Source organism: Scyliorhinus torazame, chromosome 12 (genome assembly GCF_047496885.1).
Source record: "Scyliorhinus torazame isolate Kashiwa2021f chromosome 12, sScyTor2.1, whole genome shotgun sequence".
In the NCBI taxonomy this organism is placed as follows: Eukaryota; Metazoa; Chordata; class Chondrichthyes; order Carcharhiniformes; family Scyliorhinidae; genus Scyliorhinus; species Scyliorhinus torazame.
In genome coordinates this window covers 137121096-137148686 of record NC_092718.1, presented here as the reverse complement: position 1 = coordinate 137148686, position 27591 = coordinate 137121096, and the positions used below count along the sequence as shown (strand labels likewise).

The 27591-nt window shown below is 56.6% G+C and overlaps 2 protein-coding genes and 1 pseudogene across 2 annotated transcripts in view; all 3 read left to right on the top strand.

Annotated features, from left to right (window-relative positions):
- Positions 1-1020: 1020 nt before the first annotated feature.
- Positions 1021-1755, top strand: LOC140386614 (high mobility group protein B2 pseudogene; annotated as a pseudogene).
- Positions 1756-7564: 5809 nt separating this feature from the next.
- On the top strand, positions 7565-9057 carry LOC140387240 (protein FAM187B-like). Its single transcript, XM_072470203.1, has one exon. The coding sequence runs from the start codon at positions 7809-7811 to the stop codon at positions 8925-8927; it is 1119 nt and encodes a 372-aa protein (XP_072326304.1). The 5' UTR covers positions 7565-7808; the 3' UTR covers positions 8928-9057.
- Positions 9058-9826: 769 nt separating this feature from the next.
- Positions 9827-27591, top strand: part of LOC140387104 (glycogen synthase kinase-3 beta-like) — a 79579-nt gene continuing 61814 nt past the window's right edge. The window contains exons 1-2 of the mRNA XM_072470113.1: positions 9827-9851; positions 10034-10414. Coding sequence (XP_072326214.1) covers positions 9827-9851; positions 10034-10414 — 406 coding nt within the window. The remainder of the gene's footprint in view (positions 9852-10033; positions 10415-27591) is intronic.

Below are 27591 nucleotides of genomic sequence, written 5' to 3'. Positions count from 1 at the left end.
AAGCCATTTGCCAGCTGTTGGTGGAAAATGGAGGGGGAGTTGTGGAATCCTTGTGGCAGGCATGTCCACGTGTACTGCTGTGCTTTACAGGTGAAGGCAAATTTGTACTGGCACGTCTTTGCCAATGGAATGGACCAGAATCTATTACTGATGTCCAAAACCGTGAAGTAGCGGGAATTGAGTCCCTGCTTGAGCATGGTCTCGGGACTTGTTGCTACGGTGGAGGCTGCTGCGGGGGTGACTTTGTTGAGTTCCCGATAATCAATGGTCAGTCGCCATGATCCATCGGGCTTTCGCACTGGCCAAATCGGGGCATTATTAGTGGAGGCTACTGATCTAAGTACGCCCTGCTCTAATAAGTTCTATTACTTTTGAGATTTCTCCCTCTGCCTCTTGGGAAATCCGTACTGTTTTTGGGGTCTAGGGTCAGGTCCTGTTACTTGTACAGAGCCAGTCATCCGTCCACAGTCGTGCTTGTGGGTCGCGAATGCTGCCCTGTTCTTTTGCAGAACTGCCCTAACCTGCTTGTCCGCACTAAGCGTGGTCGGGTTGAACCAAAATTCGCCTACGGCGCTAATTTTGTTCATATACTCTCCTATGTTGAGCGTTGCAGGGGCTCTTGCGGATTTTGCCATCTTTCAGACACACTGGTTGACTGGATCGAATGATAAGTTGTGGGAATTGATGAAATCAATTCCCAGAATGTGTTCTGCTGTGTGGGGCAGGTCAACTAAAACCACGGGGTGTTTGGTGGTGATGGTTCCGATTTGAATGGGTACAGGGGCTGTGATGTGTCCCTGCTGTGAGTGGCCTGTAAAGCTGCTGAGGGTGATAGTGGCTGTAGTGGGCCACGTGTCCTTTTGAAATAGGGTGGAGGAATTTATGGTGGTGCGGGACCCTCCTGTGTCCCAGAGAAATTCGATAGGCTGTCCCCGAATTTTCGCTGCAACTACTGGTCGCCCTGACCTATCCCAAAGGGTGTCGCAGACCCAACTGGGGGAGCTATGAATCGGCTCTGTCGGGGGTGAGAAGCAGCATAGTGAGAACCAGCGCCCTGTGTAGCTTTGTAGTCCATTGACGCCTTGTGCAGTGTGAGCCTGACACACACCAGCCATGGTTAAAAGAGATCCCAATAAGCCTCTGGGCAAGATGTCCTCATATGCATACTTTGTGCAGACTTGTCGAGAGGAACACAAGAAGAAACACCCCGAAGCCAGCGTCAACTTTACAGAGTTCTCAAAGAAATGTTCAGAAAGGTGGAAGACCATGAACCTCAAAGAGAAGTCAAAGTTTGAAGACCTGGCTAAGGGCGACAAGGTCCGTTATGATCGGGAGATGAAGAACTATATCCCTCAAAAGGGGGATAAGAAGAGGAAGATTGATCCAAATGCCCCCAAGAGACCACCATCAGCATTTTTCATTTTCTGCTCTGAGAAACGTCCAAAGATCAAGAGCGAGTCTCCTGGAATGTCCATTGGGGATGTTGCAAAGAAGCTGGGAGAGATGTGGTCTACGGTGCAACCCAAGGATAAAGTACCATTTGAGCAGAAAGCATCCAAGTTAAAGGAGAAATATGAAAAGGAGGTTGCAGCCTATTGTGCCAAATGCAAGGGTGAAGCTGGTAAGAAACCTGCTGCCAAGCCAGCTCAGGCTGCAAAGAAGAAGGAAGAGGAGGAGGAAGAAGAAGAGGACGACAATGAAGAGGAGGAAGAAGAGGATGATGATGAGGATGACGAATAAATAAATCCAGATGTAAAAAAAGATCTTTGTCTAAGCTCGATCTATTTTTTTTGCAAAGACAGGAAATGTGAACTCATTTGTAATTTGGATCAATGGCTTAGGTGTAAAGAAACTGTACAAAACTGTGTATAGTTAGTGATGTATTTTTACACTGCGTAGCCAGGCCCTGTACTGTTTTAATTGTAAGTAGCTGATTTTTTTAAGGCACAGCCTTTCAAGAAGAGAGGGACTCCAGAGTGATGGAATGTTATTGCCTATTTAATGTTTTGTGTGGAATTTTCAATGGCAAGTAGTGAGGATTTTTTTTGTCATGCAGTTAATACCAATTATTTGCAGATGGTTTTTGTAGATCTTTTGTCACTACATGTGATTGCTAACGTCTCATATTAGATCATGATAAGAATCAATACTTTTTAAAATAAAACTGAAAAGTTGTTTAAAAAATTTTTTTTTTAAATGCATGGGCTCTGTCTTTTTCTTAATCAGAGTGCCCGTCTGCTGGGATCTCTGTGGCTTTTTAGGGGCATTGCATTCTTTTGCGAAATGTCCCAACTGTCCGCAGTTGTAACACTCCTGTGCCTTGGGTGGGGGGCTGTTCTTTCCCTCATTCACCCATGCGGGGTTGTAGTGTGTTGTTTTTACTGCCTGCATATCTGCGCCGGCCTGCTTTTCCTCGCTATTTTTAACGGTGAGTTTGCTCTGAACAGATTGCTCCCAAACGCGGGACAATCTTTTCACTACCCACTTCTCGTTATGGGCCTCCTCTGAGGGATCATAACTCGTACAGGCTTTCTGTCCTGTATCTGTGGCATGGGAGATAAGGGTACGGGTCCATTTGGCCATGTTGTCTGGGGACAAATGGGCACGGTCTCCGTCCCCAAAGACTGCTGCGAAGTGAATCCACAGGCGTCCAGCGAACGCTGTGGGGTGCTCGGATTTCTTTTGCCTACTTTTGTTGAGGCCATCTACGGGGTCACCCCGGTTATACCCGATCGCATCCAGTATTGCGGTATGCATTTCTGCAAGGGTGCCTCCTCCTACATTCTGTGGGTCGGGAAGGGCTGCTGCTACCGATGGATCTAAACTTAAAACCATGAGCTTTACCTGCTCTCTCTCATCCATGTCGTACATGTTCGCCTGATGTCTAACTGTGGCAAAGAAATGGTGGGGGTCTGAGGCGGGGAGGAACGGTGTGATTTTATCGCACGCGTCCCGTAATTGGGTCACTGTTAAGGGGGTGGAATATAGATATTCCGCATCGTCCAATGTGGCTGTGCGGTGGGTGGTGACAGGGTTCATTGGAGCTTGAACTATCTGCTGTGTGGGGGGTTGGGGTGCTTTTCTCTTTTGGGACTTTCCCTGCGCACATGTTCCCTGAACATATCTCTGCGCTGTTTCGTGTAACTCTTCCCAATCAGGGCCGTCATCCTGGTCTAACTTTTCCCCAAAGGTTTCCTGAAAACCTTTCTGAACCGAAAGCAGCGATTGCAGCTCTGCAATCTGCTTCCGGCACTTTGCGTGATCTAAGGTGCTTTGTCTTTGTTCTGTGGTGGCAGCATGGAGTGCTCTTAATGCTGCCTTGAGATCACTACACTGTTTCTGTAATGTATCTACCTGTTTTTCTGTCTCCTCTCTTACCAGGACTGAACGTTGCGTGTCCTGATAGGCCTTTTCGTATTGAGACTGGAAGCTGCTTAGGTGCGCCAGACAAGACTGGTGAGCCTGTTTGGCGTCATCCACCTCCATCTTTTGCTGCCAATTTCCTCCTCAATTCCATATTCTCTCTTTCTACTTCGCTTACATCGACCTTACTCATCCGATGTATGCCCACAACTTCTTTCCGGAGCGTCCTAACGACCTCCTCTGTGCCTCGCAATTGTGCCAAACAGGACACGATTGCCATCGGCTTGCGAGCTTTTTCCCAAGCTCTTTTTGTGGATCTCGCTCAGGTTCTCCCACCAAGTATGTCCTATACTTCCGGGACCTGATTCCTCATTATCACAGAAATCATTCCAAAGGGGCCATCCTTTCCCTTTGAGATATTTCCTGATTTCCTCCTCCCAAATGGGACACTGTCCCACTCTACTGCTGCTGGTCGCTGCGACCACAAATTCCTCAGGGTTCATGAGGCGCTGCATTGCCTGCATTGCCATCTTTCCTATCCGACTGCTGCTTCTAAATTTGGAACAGGGGGCTAAGGCGGTGTTGTAAATACGGGTACGGCTTTCGCTACTTTCCGAAAATACAAACTTCCGACAGTTTTGACGCAACAAAAATCTATCAGTTTTACCTTATAGCCCTGCTAGTTACGCATGCAGGCACACACTTCCGAATTATGACTATTGATCAGAACTGCTTGAACACTTGTGGTTTTCTGTTTCCAATTGGGTTTCTAATTCAAATTCTTGGGTTCTCCCGGAGTGGTTTTCCACTTCTAGATCGGGTCCCGGCGGAATCGCCAAAATGTTGCTAACTTTAGCCTTAGTTTAATTGCTCTGTTCTATCACCTTTGCTCTTGAGTCGCCAGGTATCTTTCTGATACCGCCACGTGGTTCAAGTCCGAGTAATGATCAATAATCCAACACGCCGCTTAGTAAGAGTTAAATCAACGCACATTTATTATATACAGTAATCAATACTTAGGTATAAAATCTACTCCTAAGCTACTTCCTACAACTAACAGGCCAATACTTAACTTGGAAAAGGCCCACCAGGTCAGGGAAACGAATGGCCTTTCGTATGGGTTCTGAGCCTGCGGGATTCGAAGCTAGGAGCGCCTATCTCGTAAGTGAGCGTTGAAGTAAGACTTACGATTTGAGCGGTTGTTGCAGAAGGTCAGCAGAAGGGTCTCGAAGGGTGCGGAAGGATGAAGAAGGGTTGATTTGAACTTGGACTCTATTCTTATAGTCCCCAGGGACTTCCCACCTTTCGGGGCGGACCCTGTACCTGGTTCCAAGTGATTGGACATTGTCCCAATCACTTAGTTTGATATTCTCCAATGCTGGAGCGATTCCTTGATCGATGGGCGGTTTTGGGGTGGTCGTTCACCTCTCTTTGTGTAGGCTCCTGTTGGCGCCGAAAAGTCTGGGTTGGCTTTGTGTGTCTAATTTGTTGCACATTGTTCCCGGGGATTGCTAATTAATATTCAGATGGCTGGTGTGTTGTTATGCTGATGGCTGCAGGTATCGATTCTGTCTGGCCTTCCCAGAGGCGAATACACAGTTTTACCTGTAGCTGCTTGTTTGAGTCCTGTTGGCTGATTTTCCCATTAGCCTTTTCCGTTCGCCATTTTAAATCGGGGTTGGCCATTCTAAGTCGGGAGTTAGCCATTTTAACTGGCTACACCCTCTGACAGTGCAGCACTCCCATAGTACTGACCCTCTCACAGTGCAAGGCTCCCTCAGCACTGACCCTCCGATAGTGCAGCATTCCCTCAGTACTGACCCTCTGACAGTGCAGCACTCCCTCAGCCCTGACCCTCTGACAGCGCAACGCTGACTCAGCACTGACGGTCAGACAGTGCAGTGCTCCTGCAGTACTGCCCCTCCGACAGTGCAGCACTCCCTCAGTACTGACCCTCTGACAGTTCAGCGCTCCGTCCGTATTGACCCTCTGACAGTGCAGTGCCCCCTCAGTACTGACTCTCTGACAGTGCAGCACTCCCTCAGTACTGACCCTCTGACAGTGCGGCACTTCCTCAGTACTGGCCCTCTGACAGTGCAGCACTCCCACAGTACTAACCCTCTGACAGTGCAGCACTCCCACAGTACTGACCCTCTGACAGTGCTGCACTGCCTCAGTACTGACCCTCTGACAGTGCGGCACTTCCTCAGTACTGGCCCTCTGACAGTGTTGGACTCGCTCCTCCATGTGCTGCCTCCGACCACGTCCTTGTCACAGATCCATCTCTGTTTACCTAATATGGTGGCTGCCTTTCCAAAGCCCCCATTCGAAATTCTCATCCCTATTTACCTGAACATCTGTGGCCTGATCAACTGCCTATCTCGGTAATGTCTGCCAGATCATACAACTCTCCCAATCTCAAACCTCCTCCAGCCCCGACAACCCCGTGATGTCAAACCTCCACCAGCCCTGACAACCCCCGTGATGTCAAACCTCCACTAGCCCCGACAACCCCGTGATGTCAAACCTCCACTAGCCCCGACAACCCCGTGATGTCAAACCTCCACTAGCCCCGACAACCCCGTGATGTCAAACCTCCACCAGCCCCGACAACCCCGTGATGTCAAACCTCCACTAGCCCCGACAACCCCCGTGATGTCAAACCTCCACCAGCCCCGACAACCCCCGTGATGTCAAACCTCCACCAGCCCCGACAACCCCCGTGATGTCAAACCTCCACTAGCCCCGACAACCCCGTGATGTCAAACCTCCACCAGCCCTGACAACCCCCGTGATGTCAAACCTCCACCAGCCCTGACAACCCCCGTGATGTCAAACCTCCACTAGCCCCGACAACCCCGTGATGTCAAACCTCCACTAGCCCCGACAACCCCGTGATGTCAAACCTCCACCAGCCCCGACAACCCCCGTGATGTCAAACCTCCACTAGCCCCGACAACCCCGTGATGTCAAACCTCCACCAGCACTGACAACCCCCGTGATGTCAAACCTCCACCAGCCCTGACAACCCCCGTGATGTCAAACCTCCACTAGCCCCGACAACCCCGTGATGTCAAACTTCCACTAGCCCCGACAACCCCGTGATGTCAAACCTCCACTAGCCCCGACAACCCTCGTGATGTCAAACCTCCACCAGCCCCGACAACCCCCGTGATGTCAAACCTCCACCAGCCCCGACAACCCCCGTGATGTCAAACCTCCACCAGCCCTGACAACCCCCGTGATGTCAAACCTCCACCAGCCCCGACAACCCCCGTGATGTCAAACCTCCACTAGCCCCGACAACCCCGTGATGTCAAACCTCCACTAGCCCCGACAACCCCGTGATGTCAAACCTCCACTAGCCCCGACAACGCTCGTGATGTCAAACCTCCACCAGCCCCGACAACCCCCGTGATGTCAAACCTCCACCAGCCCTGACAACCCCCGTGATGTCAAACCTCCACCAGCCCTGACAACCCCCGTGATGTCAAACCTCCACTAGCCCCGACAACCCCGTGATGTCAAACCTCCACTAGCCCCGACAACCCCGTGATGTCAAACCTCCACCAGCCCCGACAACCCCCGTGATGTCAAACCTCCACTAGCCCCGACAACCCCGTGATGTCAAACCTCCACCAGCCCTGACAACCCCCGTGATGTCAAACCTCCACTAGCCCCGACAACCCCGTGATGTCAAACCTCCACTAGCCCCGACAACCCCGTGATGTCAAACCTCCACTAGCCCCGACAACCCCGTGATGTCAAACCTCCACTAGCCCCGACAACCCCCGTGATGTCAAACCTCCTCCAGCCCCGACAACCCCCGTGATGTCAAACCTCCACCAGCCCTGACAACCCCCGTGATGTCAAACCTCCACCAGCCCCGACAACCCCCGTGATGTCAAACCTCCTCCAGCCCCTACAACACTCTCGATCTCTAAAATCTCCTCCAGCCTCTCCACGACTCCCTGCCTCTGAAACCTCCTCCAGCCCCAACAACTCTCCCTATCTCTGTAACCTCCTCCAGACCCTATGTCCCTCCCTATTTGTAACCTTCTACAGCTCCCCCCCCCCCCCCCCCCCCCCCCCCCCCAACCCCACCTCCATCCCAAACATGGTAACCTCGCCCTCTTTGGACGAGCAGGCCCCTCAGTTCAAGGTCGATTAAGGAACAAATGCCAGCTTTGCCCAGCAGTAAGAACAAAGAACAAAAGTACTTGACTTCCATGAAGTAACAATCTGATGGAAACTCTGAGGGTTACTGGGGTGAGAGAAGATGACTGAGACTGGCCGGGAAGATTGGGGCAGCGAGGGATTTGAAGATGAGGATGAGAATAGGCACTGTCAGCACTGATGTCACAATCCGGGGGCTGAAGGCCGGGGTGGTGGTGTGGGGGCTGGTTTGATGTCAGGGCCTTCAGCAGAGCTTTGAGGCGCCTGCAATGACTGGCCAAGTTCCAGTGCTGCTTTGCCTGGCTGTCCTGGCCATCTTTGGCACCGTTCCCAAGTTGTTGGAGGAGTCGGGTACGCCGGCCGTCCCCTGGATTCAGCTGCCGTTCATCTCGCACAACCCTTTGATCCTGAGATGCCCGGGCGGACAGAGGAGCGGCCGTATCTACTGGCAGTACATTAACGGCAGCGTGCTGACTGCGGGGAAGGCTCGCACCATCGCGGGGCCCTGGGCTGCCCGCTACTACCGGGGGCCCCTCAAGGAGCTGAAGCTACGCAGCCGGGTGCACTGGGACCAGTTGGAGATCCGGCCTGCCTGGGTGGGCGACTCGGGCCTGTACGTGTGCAAGGATGGTGGGCGCACACTGGCATGCTACCAGGTAGAGGTGCAGGATGCCACCCGTCTCCACGTCTCCCACGCCAGCCTCGGCCAGGGGGTTCTGGCCAAGCTCACCGTCCCCCAGCTGGCTCAGCTCTTCACCAGCTGGGGCCCCTGGCAGGCCTGCGACAGGTGCGGTGCCCCAGGTGAGCGCAAGCGATTGGGCTACTGCTATGCCCGGGCAGCCTCCACTCCTGAGGGTCTGGCCGTGCCCTGTGGGCTGCTGGGGGTGGAGCTCCCCCACCACGGCCCCGAGTTGAGGGTGGAGGTGTGCCAGGTGAACTGCCCTCTGCTCCCCCGCCCGGCCCACCCGCCCACCCAGACCCGGCTGGCCCGGCCGGGGCAGAGCACGGAGCTGGCCTGCCTGGGGGCCTCCATCCATGTCCCTGTGTCCTGGCAGCGGGACGGGGTGCCTCTCACCCGGCTGGGGTTGCTTCGGCGCCGGGGCAACGCCGCCCATTCGCTCGATCCTCTCACTGGGGGTGCCACCTACCACATTGCCCGGGTGGCCGCTTCGGACCGCGGTCTGTACCGCTGTCTGGTCAATGGTCGCCAGGCCTCTGCCTTCCGCTTGGATCTGCCCGCTGTGCCACATCGCCGACGCTTTGACCTGGGCCGCCTGCTGGCAGTGGCCCGGGCACTGGTGGCTACCTTTGCCGCCCTCTTTGTGAGCAGTGCCATTCTAGAGCTGGTGGGCTGCTCCTCCGACTCGACTCACCACCTGTGCTACTGAAATGCCTGTCTGACTCCATCGCTGGCCTGCTGCTGCTGAGGGAACGAGTCCTCCTGCATGACACTGCAACTCCCAGTGTCGTTGGACAGGAGATTTGACAGCCAAAATCATTAAACAGTTTATATATTTATCATGAAGTGATCTGACTCCATTTGTTGACTTGCAAGCATCCCGTCAGACGTGAGCCAGTGTGGTAAGGGCTGTTCTTAGTGCCTCTGCCCACCCACCCGCCCAATATTTCCCAGCCATGTCAGTGAGCATGGGGGAGCCATGTGTGCTCGGTGTGAGGAGCAGAAGCTTGACTTGTGCATCGCGCCGCCATCCCCGAGTCCTCTGTGTCAGACTGTCTGGTCACCTGTGCTGCAGGGGGGATAGTGCATGTGGTCCCGTGTCTCCTTGCCCCTCTCTCCCACCCACCCAACCCATTACCCGGCTCGCAATATGCCCCCGTCACATTGTCTCCCCCTCATCCCACTCCACCTCCATAGACCCTGCCCTGCCCCACTACCCGCTCCCCTTGCCCTATTGTTTTCTGTTGAATGGGTAACAGAGGGTCATGTTGATGTCACAGAGGAGTTGAGAGCTGCCAATTGTGTTGGATCATTCAGCACGATGGCCGCTTGAGTAGGATGCCTCTCTTAGAAGGAAAGTTTGGACAATGGTTCTTTTGGGTGCTGTGGTGTTTATGGGTGGGAAATGCCGTAGAGTTTTGAGACCTTTGGTGTTATTGAGCAGGAAATGTCTTGTTTTTTGGGAGTCGTGGTGTTATTGAGCGGGAAATGTCTTGTTTTTTTGGGAGTCGTGGTGTTATTGAGCGGGAAATGTCTTGTTTTTTTTTTGGGAGTTGTGGTGTTATTGAGCGGGAAAAGTCTTTTTTTGGGGGAGTTGTGGTATTGAGCATGAAATGTCTTGGATTTGCAGGCGGTCTGTTTTGAAGGCATGTCTTGGCATGGTGTGACGCTGCTCTGGTGTGTCGGGAGCAGTGACTCTATTTGTCCTGTGGATTCTGGAGCGCTCTGTGCTAGACTTTTCTCCGTGTTGACCCGTGACAATAATTCTTGCCTCAGTGGCTAACACCTTCACCTCTTGATGGTCCCTCCATCAAGAAAGCTCCGACAGCCCAGACAGCTCCGACAGCCCAGACAGCTCCGACAGCCCAGACAGCTCCGACAGCCCAGACAGCTCCGACAGCCCAGACAGCTCCGACAGCCCAGACAGCTCCGACAGCCCAGACAGCTCCGACAGCCCAGACAGCTCCGACAGCCCAGACAGCTCCGACAGCTCCGACAGCCCAGACAGCTCCGACAGCCCAGACAGCTCCGACAGCCCAGACAGCTCCGACAGCCCAGACAGCTCCGACAGCCCAGACAGCTCCGACAGCCCAGACAGCTCCGACAGCCCAGACAGCTCCGACAGCCCAGACAGCTCCGACAGCCCAGACAGCTCCGACAGCCCAGACAGCTCCGACAGCCCAGACAGCTGCGACAGCCCAGACAGCTCCTCGATCAAAGTCCCACTAGTTAAGACCCATCCTTGATCATAGATCCCGCTGATTCAAGCCCCTCCTCGACAACTCTCCTTGCTGATTCAAGCCCCTCATCGACCACTCTACCCTTGATTCAAGCCCCTTCAGGACCACTCTCCCCATTTGTTAAATCCGCTCCTCGATCAGTCTCCCCGTTAGTTAAATCCGCTCCTCGATCAGTCTCCCCGCTGGTCAAAGCCCCTCCTCGATCAGTCTCCCCGCAGGTCAAAGCCCCTCCTCGATCAGTCTCCCAGCAGGTCAAAGCCCCTCCTCGATCAGTCTCCCCGCAGGTCAAAGCCCCTCCTCGATCAGTCTCTCCGCAGGTCAAAGCCCCTCCACGATCAGTCTCACCGCTGGTCAAAGCCCCTCCACGATCAGTCTCCCCGCAGGTCAAAGCCCCTCCTCGATCAGTGTCCCATCTGGTCAAAGCCCTTCCTCGATCAGCCTCCCCGCTGGTTAAAGCCCCTCCTCGATCAGTCTCCCCGCTGGTTAAAGCCCCTCCACGATCAGTCTCCCCGCTGGTCAAAGCCCCTCCTCGATCACTGCCCCATCTGGTCAAAGCCCTTCCTCGATCAGCCTCCCCACTGGTTAAAGCCCCTCCTCGATCAGTGTCCCCGCTGGTTAAAGCCCCTCCTCGATGAGTCTCCCCGCAGGTTAAAGCCCCTCTTCGATCAGTCTCCCCGCAGGTTAAAGCCCCTCCTCGATGAGTCTCCCCGCAGGTTAAAGCCCCTCTTCGATCAGTCTCGTCGCTGGTTAAAGCCCCTCCTCGACCAGTCTCTCTGCTGGTTAAAGCCCATCCTCGATCAGTCTCCCCGCTGGTTAAAGCCCCTCCCCGATCAGTCGCCCCGCTGGTCAAAGCCCCTCCTCGATCAGTCTCCCTGCTGGTCAAAGCCCATCCTCGATCAGTCTCCCCGTTGGTTAAAGCCCCTCCTCTACCAGTCTCTCTGCTGGTTAAAGCCCCTCCTCGATCAGTCTCCCCGCTGGTAAAAGCCCCTCCTCGATCAGTCTCCCTGCTGGTTAAAGCCAATCCTCGATCAGTCTCCCCCCTGGTTAAAGCCCCTCCTCGATAAGTCTCCCCGCTGAATGATGCCCCTCCTCGATCAGGCTCCCCGCTGTGAAAAGCCCCTCCTCGATCAGTCTCCCCGCTTGTTAAAGCCTCTCCCCGATCAGTCTCCCCGCAGGTTAAAGCCCCTCTTCGATCAGTCTCCCCGCAGGTTAAAGCCCCTCCTCGATCAGTCTCCCCGCTGGTTAAAGCCCATCCTCGATCAGTCTCCCCGCTGGTTAAAGCCTCTCCTCGATGAGTTTCTCTGCTGGTGAAAGCCCCTCCTCGATCAGTCTCCCCGCAGGTTAAAGCCCCTCCTCGATCAGTCCCCCCGCTGGTTAAAGCCTCTCCTAGATCAGTTTCTCTGCTGGTTAAAGCCCTTCCTCGATCAGTCTCACCGCTGGTTAAAGCCGCTCCTCGATCAGTCTCTCTGCTGGTCAAAGCCCCTTCTCGATCAGTCTCCCCGCTGGTTAAAGCCCCTCCTCGATCAGTCTCCCCGCTGGTTAAAGCCCCTCCTCGATCTGTCCCCCCGCTGAATTAAGCCGCTCCTCGATCAGTCTCCCCGCTGGTTAAAGCCCCTCCTCGATCAGTCTCTCTGCTGCTTAAAGCCCCTCCTCGATCAGTCCCCCCGCTGAATAAAGCCCCTCCTCGATCAGCCTCCCCGCTGGTTAAAGCCCTTCTTCGATCAGTCTCGTCGCTGGTTAAAGCCCCTCCTCGATCTGTCCCCCCGCTGGTTAAAGCCTCTTCTCGATCAGTTTCTCTGCTGGTTAAAGCCCCTCCTCGATCACTCTCCCCACTGGTTCAAGCCCCTCCTCGATCAGTCTCCCCGCTGGTTAAAGCCTCTCCTCGATCAGTTTCTCTGCTGGTTAAAGCCCCTCCGCGATCAGTCTCCCCGCTGGTTAAAGCCCCTCCTCTATCAGTCTCCCTGCTGGTCAAAGCCTCTCCTCGATCAGTTTCTCTGCTGGTTAAAGCCCCTCCTCGATCAGTCTCCCCGCTGGTTAAAGCCCCTCCTCGATCAGTCTCCCCGTTGGTTGAAGCCCCTCCTCGACCAGTCTCTCTGCTGGTTAAAGCCCCTCCTCGATCAGTCTCCCCGCTGGTTAAAGCCCCTCCTCGATCAGTCTCCCCGCTGGTCAAAGCCCCTCCTCGATCAGTCTCCCCGCAGGTCAAAGCCCCTCCTCGATGAGTCTCCCAGCAGGTCAAAGCCCCTCCTCGATCAGTCTCTCCGCAGGTCAAAGCCCCTCCTCGATCAGTCTCCCCGCAGGTCAAAGCCCCTCCTCGATCAGTCTCTCCGCAGGTCAAAGCCCCTCCACGATCAGTCTCACCGCTGGTCAAAGCCCCTCCTCGATCAGTCTCCCCGCAGGTCAAAGCCCCTCCTCGATCAGTCTCTCCGCAGGTCAAAGCCCCTCCACGATCAGTCTCCCCGCAGGTCAAAGCCCCTCCTCGATCAGTGTTCCATCTGGTCAAAGCCCTTCCTCGATCAGCCTCCCCGCTGGTTTAAGCCCCTCCTCGATCAGTCTCCCCGCTGGTTAAAGCCCCTCCACGATCAGTCTCCCCGCTGGTCAAAGCCCCTCCTCGATCACTGCCCCATCTGGTCAAAGCCCTTCCTCGATCAGCCTCCCCACTGGTTAAAGCCCCTCCTCGATCAGTGTCCCCGCTGGTTAAAGCCCCTCCTCGATGAGTCTCCCCGCAGGTTAAAGCCCCTCTTCGATAAGTCTCCCCGCAGGTTAAAGCCCCTCCTCGATGAGTCTCCCCGCAGGTTAAAGCCCCTCTTCGATCAGTCTCGTCGCTGGTTAAAGCCCCTCCTCGACCAGTCTCTCTGCTGGTTAAAGCCCATCCTCGATCAGTCTCCCCGCTGGTTAAAGCCCCTCCCCGATCAGTCGCCCCGCTGGTCAAAGCCCCTCCTCGATCAGTCTCCCTGCTGGTCAAAGCCCATCCTCGATCAGTCTCCCCGTTGGTTAAAGCCCCTCCTCTACCAGTCTCTCTGCTGGTTAAAGCCCCTCCTCGATCAGTCTCCCCGCTGGTTAAAGCCCCTCCTCGACCAGTCTCTCTGCTGGTTAAAGCCCCTCCTCGATCAGTCTCCCCGCTGGTTAAAGCCCCTCCTCGATCAGTCTCCCCGCTGGTTAAAGCCCCTCCTCGATCAGTCTCCCTGCTGGTTAAAGCCAATCCTCGATCAGTCTCCCCCCTGGTTAAAGCCCCTCCTCGATAAGTCTCCCCGCTGAATGATGCCCCTCCTCGATCAGGCTCCCCGCTGAGAAAAGCCCCTCCTCGATAAGCCTCTCCGCTGGTTAAGGCCCCTCCTCGATCAGTCTCCCCGCTTGTTAAAGCCTCTCCCCGATCAGTCTCTCCGCAGGTTAAAGCCCCTCCTCGATGAGTTTCTCTGCTGGTTAAAGCCCCTCCTAGATCAGTCTCCCCGCTGGTTAAAGCCTCTCCTCGATGAGTTTCTCTGCTGGTGAAAGCCCCTCCTCGATCAGTCTCCCCGCAGGTTAAAGCCCCTCCTCGATCAGTTTCTCTGCTGGTTAAAGCCCCTCCTAGATCAGTCTCCCCGCTGGTTAAAGCCTCTCCTCGATGAGTTTCTCTGCTGGTGAAAGCCCCTCCTCGATCAGTCTCCCCGCAGGTTAAAGCCCCTCTTCGATCAGTCTCCCCGCTGGTTAAAGCCCCTCCTCGATCAGTCTCCCCGCTGGTTAAAGCCCCTCCTCGATCAGTCTCCCCGCTGGTCAAAGCCCCTCCTCGATCAGTCTCCCCGCAGGTCAAAGCCCCTCCTCGATGAGTCTCCCAGCAGGTCAAAGCCCCTCCTCGATCAGTCTCTCCGCAGGTCAAAGCCCCTCCTCGATCAGTCTCCCCGCAGGTCAAAGCCCCTCCTCGATCAGTCTCTCCGCAGGTCAAAGCCCCTCCACGATCAGTCTCACCGCTGGTCAAAGCCCCTCCTCGATCAGTCTCCCCGCAGGTCAAAGCCCCTCCTCGATCAGTCTCTCCGCAGGTCAAAGCCCCTCCACGATCAGTCTCACCGCTGGTCAAAGCCCCTCCACGATCAGTCTCCCCGCAGGTCAAAGCCCCTCCTCGATCAGTGTCCCATCTGGTCAAAGCCCTTCCTCGATCAGCCTCCCCGCTGGTTTAAGCCCCTCCTCGATCAGTCTCCCCGCTGGTCAAAGCCCCTCCTCGATCACTGCCCCATCTGGTCAAAGCCCTTCCTCGATCAGCCTCCCCACTGGTTAAAGCCCCTCCTCGATCAGTGTCCCCGCTGGTTAAAGCCCCTCTTCGATCAGTCTCCCCGCAGGTTAAAGCCCCTCCTCGATGAGTCTCCCCGCAGGTTAAAGCCCCTCTTCGATCAGTCTCGTCGCTGGTTAAAGCCCCTCCTCGACCAGTCTCTCTGCTGGTTAAAGCCCATCCTCGATCAGTCTCCCCGCTGGTTAAAGCCCCTCCCCGATCAGTCGCCCCGCTGGTCAAAGCCCCTCCTCGATCAGTCTCCCTGCTGGTCAAAGCCCATCCTCGATCAGTCTCCCCGTTGGTTAAAGCCCCTCCTCTACCAGTCTCTCTGCTGGTTAAAGCCCCTCCTCGATCAGTCTCCCCGCTGGTTAAAGCCCCTCCTCGATCAGTCTCCCTGCTGGTTAAAGCCAATCCTCGATCAGTCTCCCCCCTGGTTAAAGCCCCTCCTCGATAAGTCTCCCCGCTGAATGATGCCCCTCCTCGATCAGGCTCCCCGCTGTGAAAAGCCCCTCCTCGATCAGTCTCCCCACTTGTTAAAGCCTCTCCCCGATCAGTCTCCCCGCAGGTTAAAGCCCCTCTTCGATCAGTCTCCCCGCAGGTTAAAGCCCCTCCTCGATCAGTCTCCCCGCTGGTTAAAGCCCCTCCTCGATCAGTCTCCCCGCTGGTTAAAGCCTCTCCTCGATGAGTTTCTCTGCTGGTGAAAGCCCCTCCTCGATCAGTCTCCCCGCAGGTTAAAGCCCCTCCTCGATCAGTCCCCCCGCTGGTTAAAGCCTCTCCTAGATCAGTTTCTCTGCTGGTTAAAGCCCTTCCTCGATCAGTCTCACCGCTGGTTAAAGCCGCTCCTCGATCAGTCTCTCTGCTGGTCAAAGCCCCTTCTCGATCAGTCTCCCCGCTGGTTAAAGCCCCTCCTCGATCAGTCTCCCCGCTGGTTAAAGCCCCTCCTCGATCTGTCCCCCCGCTGAATTAAGCCGCTCCTCGATCAGTCTCCCCGCTGGTTAAAGCCCCTCCTCGATCAGTCTCTCTGCTGCTTAAAGCCCCTCCTCGATCAGTCCCCCCGCTGAATAAAGCCCCTCCTCGATCAGCCTCCCCGCTGGTTAAAGCCCCTCCTCGATAAGTCTCCCCGCTGAATGATGCCCCTCCTCGATCAGGCTCCCCGCTGAGAAAAGCCCCTCCTCGATAAGCCTCTCCGCTGGTTAAGGCCCCTCCTCGATCAGTCTCCCCGCTTGTTAAAGCCTCTCCCCGATCAGTCTCTCCGCAGGTTAAAGCCCCTCCTCGATGAGTTTCTCTGCTGGTTAAAGCCCCTCCTAGATCAGTCTCCCCGCTGGTTAAAGCCTCTCCTCGATGAGTTTCTCTGCTGGTGAAAGCCCCTCCTCGATCAGTCTCCCCGCAGGTTAAAGCCCCTCCTCGATCAGTTTCTCTGCTGGTTAAAGCCCCTCCTAGATCAGTCTCCCCGCTGGTTAAAGCCTCTCCTCGATGAGTTTCTCTGCTGGTGAAAGCCCCTCCTCGATCAGTCTCCCCGCAGGTTAAAGCCCCTCTTCGATCAGTCTCCCCGCTGGTTAAAGCCCCTCCTCGATCAGTCTCCCCGCTGGTTAAAGCCCCTCCTCGATCAGTCTCCCCGCTGGTCAAAGCCCCTCCTCGATCAGTCTCCCCGCAGGTCAAAGCCCCTCCTCGATGAGTCTCCCAGCAGGTCAAAGCCCCTCCTCGATCAGTCTCTCCGCAGGTCAAAGCCCCTCCTCGATCAGTCTCCCCGCAGGTCAAAGCCCCTCCTCGATCAGTCTCTCCGCAGGTCAAAGCCCCTCCACGATCAGTCTCACCGCTGGTCAAAGCCCCTCCTCGATCAGTCTCCCCGCAGGTCAAAGCCCCTCCTCGATCAGTCTCTCCGCAGGTCAAAGCCCCTCCACGATCAGTCTCACCGCTGGTCAAAGCCCCTCCACGATCAGTCTCCCCGCAGGTCAAAGCCCCTCCTCGATCAGTGTCCCATCTGGTCAAAGCCCTTCCTCGATCAGCCTCCCCGCTGGTTTAAGCCCCTCCTCGATCAGTCTCCCCGCTGGTCAAAGCCCCTCCTCGATCACTGCCCCATCTGGTCAAAGCCCTTCCTCGATCAGCCTCCCCACTGGTTAAAGCCCCTCCTCGATCAGTGTCCCCGCTGGTTAAAGCCCCTCCTCGATGAGTCTCCCCGCAGGTTAAAGCCCCTCTTCGATCAGTCTCCCCGCAGGTTAAAGCCCCTCCTCGATGAGTCTCCCCGCAGGTTAAAGCCCCTCTTCGATCAGTCTCGTCGCTGGTTAAAGCCCCTCCTCGACCAGTCTCTCTGCTGGTTAAAGCCCATCCTCGATCAGTCTCCCCGCTGGTTAAAGCCCCTCCCCGATCAGTCGCCCCGCTGGTCAAAGCCCCTCCTCGATCAGTCTCCCTGCTGGTCAAAGCCCATCCTCGATCAGTCTCCCCGTTGGTTAAAGCCCCTCCTCTACCAGTCTCTCTGCTGGTTAAAGCCCCTCCTCGATCAGTCTCCCCGCTGGTTAAAGCCCCTCCTCGATCAGTCTCCCTGCTGGTTAAAGCCAATCCTCGATCAGTCTCCCCCCTGGTTAAAGCCCCTCCTCGATAAGTCTCCCCGCTGAATGATGCCCCTCATCGATCAGGCTCCCCGCTGTGAAAAGCCCCTCCTCGATCAGTCTCCCCGCTTGTTAAAGCCTCTCCCCGATCAGTCTCCCCGCAGGTTAAAGCCCCTCTTCGATCAGTCTCCCCGCAGGTTAAAGCCCCTCCTCGATCAGTCTCCCCGCTGGTTAAAGCCCCTCCTCGATCAGTCTCCCCGCTGGTTAAAGCCTCTCCTCGATGAGTTTCTCTGCTGGTGAAAGCCCCTCCTCGATCAGTCTCCCCGCAGGTTAAAGCCCCTCCTCGATCAGTCCCCCCGCTGGTTAAAGCCTCTCCTAGATCAGTTTCTCTGCTGGTTAAAGCCCTTCCTCGATCAGTCTCACCGCTGGTTAAAGCCGCTCCTCGATCAGTCTCTCTGCTGGTCAAAGCCCCTTCTCGATCAGTCTCCCCGCTGGTTAAAGCCCCTCCTCGATCAGTCTCCCCGCTGGTTAAAGCCCCTCCTCGATCTGTCCCCCCGCTGAATTAAGCCGCTCCTCGATCAGTCTCCCCGCTGGTTAAAGCCCCTCCTCGATCAGTCTCTCTGCTGCTTAAAGCCCCTCCTCGATCAGTCCCCCCGCTGAATAAAGCCCCTCCTCGATCAGCCTCCCCGCTGGTTAAAGCCCTTCTTCGATCAGTCTCGTCGCTGGTTAAAGCCCCTCCTCGATCTGTCCCCCCGCTGGTTAAAGCCTCTTCTCGATCAGTTTCTCTGCTGGTTAAAGCCCCTCCTCGATCACTCTCCCCACTGGTTCAAGCCCCTCCTCGATCAGTCTCCCCGCTGGTTAAAGCCTCTCCTCGATCAGTTTCTCTGCTGGTTAAAGCCCCTCCGCGATCAGTCTCCCCGCTGGTTAAAGCCGCTCCTCGATCAGTCTCTCTGCTGGTCAAAGCCCCTTCTCGATCAGTCTCCCCGCTGGTTAAAGCCCCTCCTCGATCAGTCTCCCCGCTGGTTAAAGCCCCTCCTCGATCTGTCCCCCCGCTGAATTAAGCCGCTCCTCGATCAGTCTCCCCGCTGGTTAAAGCCCCTCCTCGATCAGTCTCTCTGCTGCTTAAAGCCCCTCCTCGATCAGTCCCCCCGCTGAATAAAGCCCCTCCTCGATCAGCCTCCCCGCTGGTTAAAGCCCTTCTTCGATCAGTCTCGTCGCTGGTTAAAGCCCCTCCTCGATCTGTCCCCCCGCTGGTTAAAGCCTCTTCTCGATCAGTTTCTCTGCTGGTTAAAGCCCCTCCTCGATCACTCTCCCCACTGGTTCAAGCCCCTCCTCGATCAGTCTCCCCGCTGGTTAAAGCCTCTCCTCGATCAGTTTCTCTGCTGGTTAAAGCCCCTCCGCGATCAGTCTCCCCGCTGGTTAAAGCCCCTCCTCGATCAGTCTCCCTGCTGGTCAAAGCCTCTCCTCGATCAGTTTCTCTGCTGGTTAAAGCCCCTCCTCGATCAGTCTCTCTGCTGGTTAAAGCCCCTCCTCGATCAGTCTCCCCCCTGGTTAAAGCCCCTCCTCGATCCGTCTCCCCGCTGAATAAAGCCCCCCCTCGATCTGACTCCCCGCTGAATAAAGCCCCTCCTCGATCAGTCTCCCCGCAGGTTAAAGCCCCTCCTCGATCTGTCTCCCCGCTGAATAAAGCCGCTCCTCGATCAGTCTCCCCGCTGGTTAAAGCCCCTCCTCGATCAGTCTCCCCGCTGGTTAAAGCTCTTCCACGATCAGTCTCCCTGCTAAATAAAGCCCCTCCTCGATCACTGCCCCATCTGGTCAAAGCCCTTCCTCGATCAGCCTCCCCACTGGTTAAAGCCCCTCCTCGATCAGTGTCCCCGCTGGTTAAAGCCCCTCCTCGATGAGTCTCCCCGCAGGTTAAAGCCCCTCCTCGATCAGTCTCCCCGCTGGTTAAAGCCCCTCCACGATCAGTCTCCCCGCTGGTCAAAGCCCCTCCTCGATCACTGCCCCATCTGGTCAAAGCCCTTCCTCGATCAGCCTCCCCACTGGTTAAAGCCCCTCCTCGATCAGTGTCCCCGCTGGTTAAAGCCCCTCCTCGATGAGTCTCCCCGCAGGTTAAAGCCCCTCTTCGATCAGTCTCCCCGCAGGTTAAAGCCCCTCCTCGATGAGTCTCCCCGCAGGTTAAAGCCCCTCTTCGATCAGTCTCGTCGCTGGTTAAAGCCCCTCCTCGACCAGTCTCTCTGCTGGTTAAAGCCCATCCTCGATCAGTCTCCCCGCTGGTTAAAGCCCCTCCCCGATCAGTCGCCCCGCTGGTCAAAGCCCCTCCTCGATCAGTCTCCCTGCTGGTCAAAGCCCATCCTCGATCAGTCTCCCCGTTGGTTAAAGCCCCTCCTCTACCAGTCTCTCTGCTGGTTAAAGCCCCTCCTCGATCAGTCTCCCCGCTGGTAAAAGCCCCTCCTCGATCAGTCTCCCTGCTGGTTAAAGCCAATCCTCGATCAGTCTCCCCCCTGGTTAAAGCCCCTCCTCGATAAGTCTCCCCGCTGAATGATGCCCCTCCTCGATCAGGCTCCCCGCTGTGAAAAGCCCCTCCTCGATCAGTCTCCCCGCTTGTTAAAGCCTCTCCCCGATCAGTCTCCCCGCAGGTTAAAGCCCCTCTTCGATCAGTCTCCCCGCAGGTTAAAGCCCCTCCTCGATCAGTCTCCCCGCTGGTTAAAGCCCATCCTCGATCAGTCTCCCCGCTGGTTAAAGCCTCTCCTCGATGAGTTTCTCTGCTGGTGAAAGCCCCTCCTCGATCAGTCTCCCCGCAGGTTAAAGCCCCTCCTCGATCAGTCCCCCCGCTGGTTAAAGCCTCTCCTAGATCAGTTTCTCTGCTGGTTAAAGCCCTTCCTCGATCAGTCTCACCGCTGGTTAAAGCCGCTCCTCGATCAGTCTCTCTGCTGGTCAAAGCCCCTTCTCGATCAGTCTCCCCGCTGGTTAAAGCCCCTCCTCGATCAGTCTCCCCGCTGGTTAAAGCCCCTCCTCGATCTGTCCCCCCGCTGAATTAAGCCGCTCCTCGATCAGTCTCCCCGCTGGTTAAAGCCCCTCCTCGATCAGTCTCTCTGCTGCTTAAAGCCCCTCCTCGATCAGTCCCCCCGCTGAATAAAGCCCCTCCTCGATCAGCCTCCCCGCTGGTTAAAGCCCTTCTTCGATCAGTCTCGTCGCTGGTTAAAGCCCCTCCTCGATCTGTCCCCCCGCTGGTTAAAGCCTCTTCTCGATCAGTTTCTCTGCTGGTTAAAGCCCCTCCTCGATCACTCTCCCCACTGGTTCAAGCCCCTCCTCGATCAGTCTCCCCGCTGGTTAAAGCCTCTCCTCGATCAGTTTCTCTGCTGGTTAAAGCCCCTCCGCGATCAGTCTCCCCGCTGGTTAAAGCCCCTCCTCTATCAGTCTCCCTGCTGGTCAAAGCCTCTCCTCGATCAGTTTCTCTGCTGGTTAAAGCCCCTCCTCGATCAGTCTCCCCGCTGGTTAAAGCCCCTCCTCGATCAGTCTCCCCGTTGGTTGAAGCCCCTCCTCGACCAGTCTCTCTGCTGGTTAAAGCCCCTCCTCGATCAGTCTCCCCGCTGGTTAAAGCCCCTCCTCGATCAGTCTCCCCGCTGGTCAAAGCCCCTCCTCGATCAGTCTCCCCGCAGGTCAAAGCCCCTCCTCGATGAGTCTCCCAGCAGGTCAAAGCCCCTCCTCGATCAGTCTCTCCGCAGGTCAAAGCCCCTCCTCGATCAGTCTCCCCGCAGGTCAAAGCCCCTCCTCGATCAGTCTCTCCGCAGGTCAAAGCCCCTCCACGATCAGTCTCACCGCTGGTCAAAGCCCCTCCTCGATCAGTCTCCCCGCAGGTCAAAGCCCCTCCTCGATCAGTCTCTCCGCAGGTCAAAGCCCCTCCACGATCAGTCTCCCCGCAGGTCAAAGCCCCTCCTCGATCAGTGTTCCATCTGGTCAAAGCCCTTCCTCGATCAGCCTCCCCGCTGGTTTAAGCCCCTCCTCGATCAGTCTCCCCGCTGGTTAAAGCCCCTCCACGATCAGTCTCCCCGCTGGTCAAAGCCCCTCCTCGATCACTGCCCCATCTGGTCAAAGCCCTTCCTCGATCAGCCTCCCCACTGGTTAAAGCCCCTCCTCGATCAGTGTCCCCGCTGGTTAAAGCCCCTCCTCGATGAGTCTCCCCGCAGGTTAAAGCCCCTCTTCGATAAGTCTCCCCGCAGGTTAAAGCCCCTCCTCGATGAGTCTCCCCGCAGGTTAAAGCCCCTCTTCGATCAGTCTCGTCGCTGGTTAAAGCCCCTCCTCGACCAGTCTCTCTGCTGGTTAAAGCCCATCCTCGATCAGTCTCCCCGCTGGTTAAAGCCCCTCCCCGATCAGTCGCCCCGCTGGTCAAAGCCCCTCCTCGATCAGTCTCCCTGCTGGTCAAAGCCCATCCTCGATCAGTCTCCCCGTTGGTTAAAGCCCCTCCTCTACCAGTCTCTCTGCTGGTTAAAGCCCCTCCTCGATCAGTCTCCCCGCTGGTTAAAGCCCCTCCTCGACCAGTCTCTCTGCTGGTTAAAGCCCCTCCTCGATCAGTCTCCCCGCTGGTTAAAGCCCCTCCTCGATCAGTCTCCCCGCTGGTTAAAGCCCCTCCTCGATCAGTCTCCCTGCTGGTTAAAGCCAATCCTCGATCAGTCTCCCCCCTGGTTAAAGCCCCTCCTCGATAAGTCTCCCCGCTGAATGATGCCCCTCCTCGATCAGGCTCCCCGCTGAGAAAAGCCCCTCCTCGATAAGCCTCTCCGCTGGTTAAGGCCCCTCCTCGATCAGTCTCCCCGCTTGTTAAAGCCTCTCCCCGATCAGTCTCTCCGCAGGTTAAAGCCCCTCCTCGATGAGTTTCTCTGCTGGTTAAAGCCCCTCCTAGATCAGTCTCCCCGCTGGTTAAAGCCTCTCCTCGATGAGTTTCTCTGCTGGTGAAAGCCCCTCCTCGATCAGTCTCCCCGCAGGTTAAAGCCCCTCCTCGATCAGTTTCTCTGCTGGTTAAAGCCCCTCCTAGATCAGTCTCCCCGCTGGTTAAAGCCTCTCCTCGATGAGTTTCTCTGCTGGTGAAAGCCCCTCCTCGATCAGTCTCCCCGCAGGTTAAAGCCCCTCTTCGATCAGTCTCCCCGCTGGTTAAAGCCCCTCCTCGATCAGTCTCCCCGCTGGTTAAAGCCCCTCCTCGATCAGTCTCCCCGCTGGTCAAAGCCCCTCCTCGATCAGTCTCCCCGCAGGTCAAAGCCCCTCCTCGATGAGTCTCCCAGCAGGTCAAAGCCCCTCCTCGATCAGTCTCTCCGCAGGTCAAAGCCCCTCCTCGATCAGTCTCCCCGCAGGTCAAAGCCCCTCCTCGATCAGTCTCTCCGCAGGTCAAAGCCCCTCCACGATCAGTCTCACCGCTGGTCAAAGCCCCTCCTCGATCAGTCTCCCCGCAGGTCAAAGCCCCTCCTCGATCAGTCTCTCCGCAGGTCAAAGCCCCTCCACGATCAGTCTCACCGCTGGTCAAAGCCCCTCCACGATCAGTCTCCCCGCAGGTCAAAGCCCCTCCTCGATCAGTGTCCCATCTGGTCAAAGCCCTTCCTCGATCAGCCTCCCCGCTGGTTTAAGCCCCTCCTCGATCAGTCTCCCCGCTGGTCAAAGCCCCTCCTCGATCACTGCCCCATCTGGTCAAAGCCCTTCCTCGATCAGCCTCCCCACTGGTTAAAGCCCCTCCTCGATCAGTGTCCCCGCTGGTTAAAGCCCCTCTTCGATCAGTCTCCCCGCAGGTTAAAGCCCCTCCTCGATGAGTCTCCCCGCAGGTTAAAGCCCCTCTTCGATCAGTCTCGTCGCTGGTTAAAGCCCCTCCTCGACCAGTCTCTCTGCTGGTTAAAGCCCATCCTCGATCAGTCTCCCCGCTGGTTAAAGCCCCTCCCCGATCAGTCGCCCCGCTGGTCAAAGCCCCTCCTCGATCAGTCTCCCTGCTGGTCAAAGCCCATCCTCGATCAGTCTCCCCGTTGGTTAAAGCCCCTCCTCTACCAGTCTCTCTGCTGGTTAAAGCCCCTCCTCGATCAGTCTCCCCGCTGGTTAAAGCCCCTCCTCGATCAGTCTCCCTGCTGGTTAAAGCCAATCCTCGATCAGTCTCCCCCCTGGTTAAAGCCCCTCCTCGATAAGTCTCCCCGCTGAATGATGCCCCTCCTCGATCAGGCTCCCCGCTGTGAAAAGCCCCTCCTCGATCAGTCTCCCCACTTGTTAAAGCCTCTCCCCGATCAGTCTCCCCGCAGGTTAAAGCCCCTCTTCGATCAGTCTCCCCGCAGGTTAAAGCCCCTCCTCGATCAGTCTCCCCGCTGGTTAAAGCCCCTCCTCGATCAGTCTCCCCGCTGGTTAAAGCCTCTCCTCGATGAGTTTCTCTGCTGGTGAAAGCCCCTCCTCGATCAGTCTCCCCGCAGGTTAAAGCCCCTCCTCGATCAGTCCCCCCGCTGGTTAAAGCCTCTCCTAGATCAGTTTCTCTGCTGGTTAAAGCCCTTCCTCGATCAGTCTCACCGCTGGTTAAAGCCGCTCCTCGATCAGTCTCTCTGCTGGTCAAAGCCCCTTCTCGATCAGTCTCCCCGCTGGTTAAAGCCCCTCCTCGATCAGTCTCCCCGCTGGTTAAAGCCCCTCCTCGATCTGTCCCCCCGCTGAATTAAGCCGCTCCTCGATCAGTCTCCCCGCTGGTTAAAGCCCCTCCTCGATCAGTCTCTCTGCTGCTTAAAGCCCCTCCTCGATCAGTCCCCCCGCTGAATAAAGCCCCTCCTCGATCAGCCTCCCCGCTGGTTAAAGCCCCTCCTCGATAAGTCTCCCCGCTGAATGATGCCCCTCCTCGATCAGGCTCCCCGCTGAGAAAAGCCCCTCCTCGATAAGCCTCTCCGCTGGTTAAGGCCCCTCCTCGATCAGTCTCCCCGCTTGTTAAAGCCTCTCCCCGATCAGTCTCTCCGCAGGTTAAAGCCCCTCCTCGATGAGTTTCTCTGCTGGTTAAAGCCCCTCCTAGATCAGTCTCCCCGCTGGTTAAAGCCTCTCCTCGATGAGTTTCTCTGCTGGTGAAAGCCCCTCCTCGATCAGTCTCCCCGCAGGTTAAAGCCCCTCCTCGATCAGTTTCTCTGCTGGTTAAAGCCCCTCCTAGATCAGTCTCCCCGCTGGTTAAAGCCTCTCCTCGATGAGTTTCTCTGCTGGTGAAAGCCCCTCCTCGATCAGTCTCCCCGCAGGTTAAAGCCCCTCTTCGATCAGTCTCCCCGCTGGTTAAAGCCCCTCCTCGATCAGTCTCCCCGCTGGTTAAAGCCCCTCCTCGATCAGTCTCCCCGCTGGTCAAAGCCCCTCCTCGATCAGTCTCCCCGCAGGTCAAAGCCCCTCCTCGATGAGTCTCCCAGCAGGTCAAAGCCCCTCCTCGATCAGTCTCTCCGCAGGTCAAAGCCCCTCCTCGATCAGTCTCCCCGCAGGTCAAAGCCCCTCCTCGATCAGTCTCTCCGCAGGTCAAAGCCCCTCCACGATCAGTCTCACCGCTGGTCAAAGCCCCTCCTCGATCAGTCTCCCCGCAGGTCAAAGCCCCTCCTCGATCAGTCTCTCCGCAGGTCAAAGCCCCTCCACGATCAGTCTCACCGCTGGTCAAAGCCCCTCCACGATCAGTCTCCCCGCAGGTCAAAGCCCCTCCTCGATCAGTGTCCCATCTGGTCAAAGCCCTTCCTCGATCAGCCTCCCCGCTGGTTTAAGCCCCTCCTCGATCAGTCTCCCCGCTGGTCAAAGCCCCTCCTCGATCACTGCCCCATCTGGTCAAAGCCCTTCCTCGATCAGCCTCCCCACTGGTTAAAGCCCCTCCTCGATCAGTGTCCCCGCTGGTTAAAGCCCCTCCTCGATGAGTCTCCCCGCAGGTTAAAGCCCCTCTTCGATCAGTCTCCCCGCAGGTTAAAGCCCCTCCTCGATGAGTCTCCCCGCAGGTTAAAGCCCCTCTTCGATCAGTCTCGTCGCTGGTTAAAGCCCCTCCTCGACCAGTCTCTCTGCTGGTTAAAGCCCATCCTCGATCAGTCTCCCCGCTGGTTAAAGCCCCTCCCCGATCAGTCGCCCCGCTGGTCAAAGCCCCTCCTCGATCAGTCTCCCTGCTGGTCAAAGCCCATCCTCGATCAGTCTCCCCGTTGGTTAAAGCCCCTCCTCTACCAGTCTCTCTGCTGGTTAAAGCCCCTCCTCGATCAGTCTCCCCGCTGGTTAAAGCCCCTCCTCGATCAGTCTCCCTGCTGGTTAAAGCCAATCCTCGATCAGTCTCCCCCCTGGTTAAAGCCCCTCCTCGATAAGTCTCCCCGCTGAATGATGCCCCTCATCGATCAGGCTCCCCGCTGTGAAAAGCCCCTCCTCGATCAGTCTCCCCGCTTGTTAAAGCCTCTCCCCGATCAGTCTCCCCGCAGGTTAAAGCCCCTCTTCGATCAGTCTCCCCGCAGGTTAAAGCCCCTCCTCGATCAGTCTCCCCGCTGGTTAAAGCCCCTCCTCGATCAGTCTCCCCGCTGGTTAAAGCCTCTCCTCGATGAGTTTCTCTGCTGGTGAAAGCCCCTCCTCGATCAGTCTCCCCGCAGGTTAAAGCCCCTCCTCGATCAGTCCCCCCGCTGGTTAAAGCCTCTCCTAGATCAGTTTCTCTGCTGGTTAAAGCCCTTCCTCGATCAGTCTCACCGCTGGTTAAAGCCGCTCCTCGATCAGTCTCTCTGCTGGTCAAAGCCCCTTCTCGATCAGTCTCCCCGCTGGTTAAAGCCCCTCCTCGATCAGTCTCCCCGCTGGTTAAAGCCCCTCCTCGATCTGTCCCCCCGCTGAATTAAGCCGCTCCTCGATCAGTCTCCCCGCTGGTTAAAGCCCCTCCTCGATCAGTCTCTCTGCTGCTTAAAGCCCCTCCTCGATCAGTCCCCCCGCTGAATAAAGCCCCTCCTCGATCAGCCTCCCCGCTGGTTAAAGCCCTTCTTCGATCAGTCTCGTCGCTGGTTAAAGCCCCTCCTCGATCTGTCCCCCCGCTGGTTAAAGCCTCTTCTCGATCAGTTTCTCTGCTGGTTAAAGCCCCTCCTCGATCACTCTCCCCACTGGTTCAAGCCCCTCCTCGATCAGTCTCCCCGCTGGTTAAAGCCTCTCCTCGATCAGTTTCTCTGCTGGTTAAAGCCCCTCCGCGATCAGTCTCCCCGCTGGTTAAAGCCGCTCCTCGATCAGTCTCTCTGCTGGTCAAAGCCCCTTCTCGATCAGTCTCCCCGCTGGTTAAAGCCCCTCCTCGATCAGTCTCCCCGCTGGTTAAAGCCCCTCCTCGATCTGTCCCCCCGCTGAATTAAGCCGCTCCTCGATCAGTCTCCCCGCTGGTTAAAGCCCCTCCTCGATCAGTCTCTCTGCTGCTTAAAGCCCCTCCTCGATCAGTCCCCCCGCTGAATAAAGCCCCTCCTCGATCAGCCTCCCCGCTGGTTAAAGCCCTTCTTCGATCAGTCTCGTCGCTGGTTAAAGCCCCTCCTCGATCTGTCCCCCCGCTGGTTAAAGCCTCTTCTCGATCAGTTTCTCTGCTGGTTAAAGCCCCTCCTCGATCACTCTCCCCACTGGTTCAAGCCCCTCCTCGATCAGTCTCCCCGCTGGTTAAAGCCTCTCCTCGATCAGTTTCTCTGCTGGTTAAAGCCCCTCCGCGATCAGTCTCCCCGCTGGTTAAAGCCCCTCCTCGATCAGTCTCCCTGCTGGTCAAAGCCTCTCCTCGATCAGTTTCTCTGCTGGTTAAAGCCCCTCCTCGATCAGTCTCTCTGCTGGTTAAAGCCCCTCCTCGATCAGTCTCCCCCCTGGTTAAAGCCCCTCCTCGATCCGTCTCCCCGCTGAATAAAGCCCCCCCTCGATCTGACTCCCCGCTGAATAAAGCCCCTCCTCGATCAGTCTCCCCGCAGGTTAAAGCCCCTCCTCGATCTGTCTCCCCGCTGAATAAAGCCGCTCCTCGATCAGTCTCCCCGCTGGTTAAAGCCCCTCCTCGATCAGTCTCCCCGCTGGTTAAAGCTCTTCCACGATCAGTCTCCCTGCTAAATAAAGCCCCTCCTCAATCAGTCTGCCCTCTGGTTAAAGCCTCTCCTCGATCTGTCTCCCCGCTGAATAAAGCCCTTCCACGATCAGTCTCCCTGCTAAATAAAGCCCCTCCTCAATCAGTCTCCCCGCTGGTTAAAGCCCATCCTTGATCTGTCTCCCCGCTGGTTAAAGCCCCTCCTCGATCAGTCTCCCCGCTGAATAAAGCCCCTGCTCGATCAGTCTCTCTGCTAAATAAAGCCCCTCCTCGATCAGTCTCCCCGCTGGTTAATGCTCCTCCTCGATCAGTCTCCCTGCTAAATAAAGCCCCTCCTCGAT

What these genes read in the sequence shown, in the direction of transcription:
- LOC140387240 (XM_072470203.1), top strand. Translation starts at nt 7,809, where the DNA reads ATGACTGGCCAAGTTCCAGTGCTGCTTTGCCTGGCTGTCCTGGCCATC.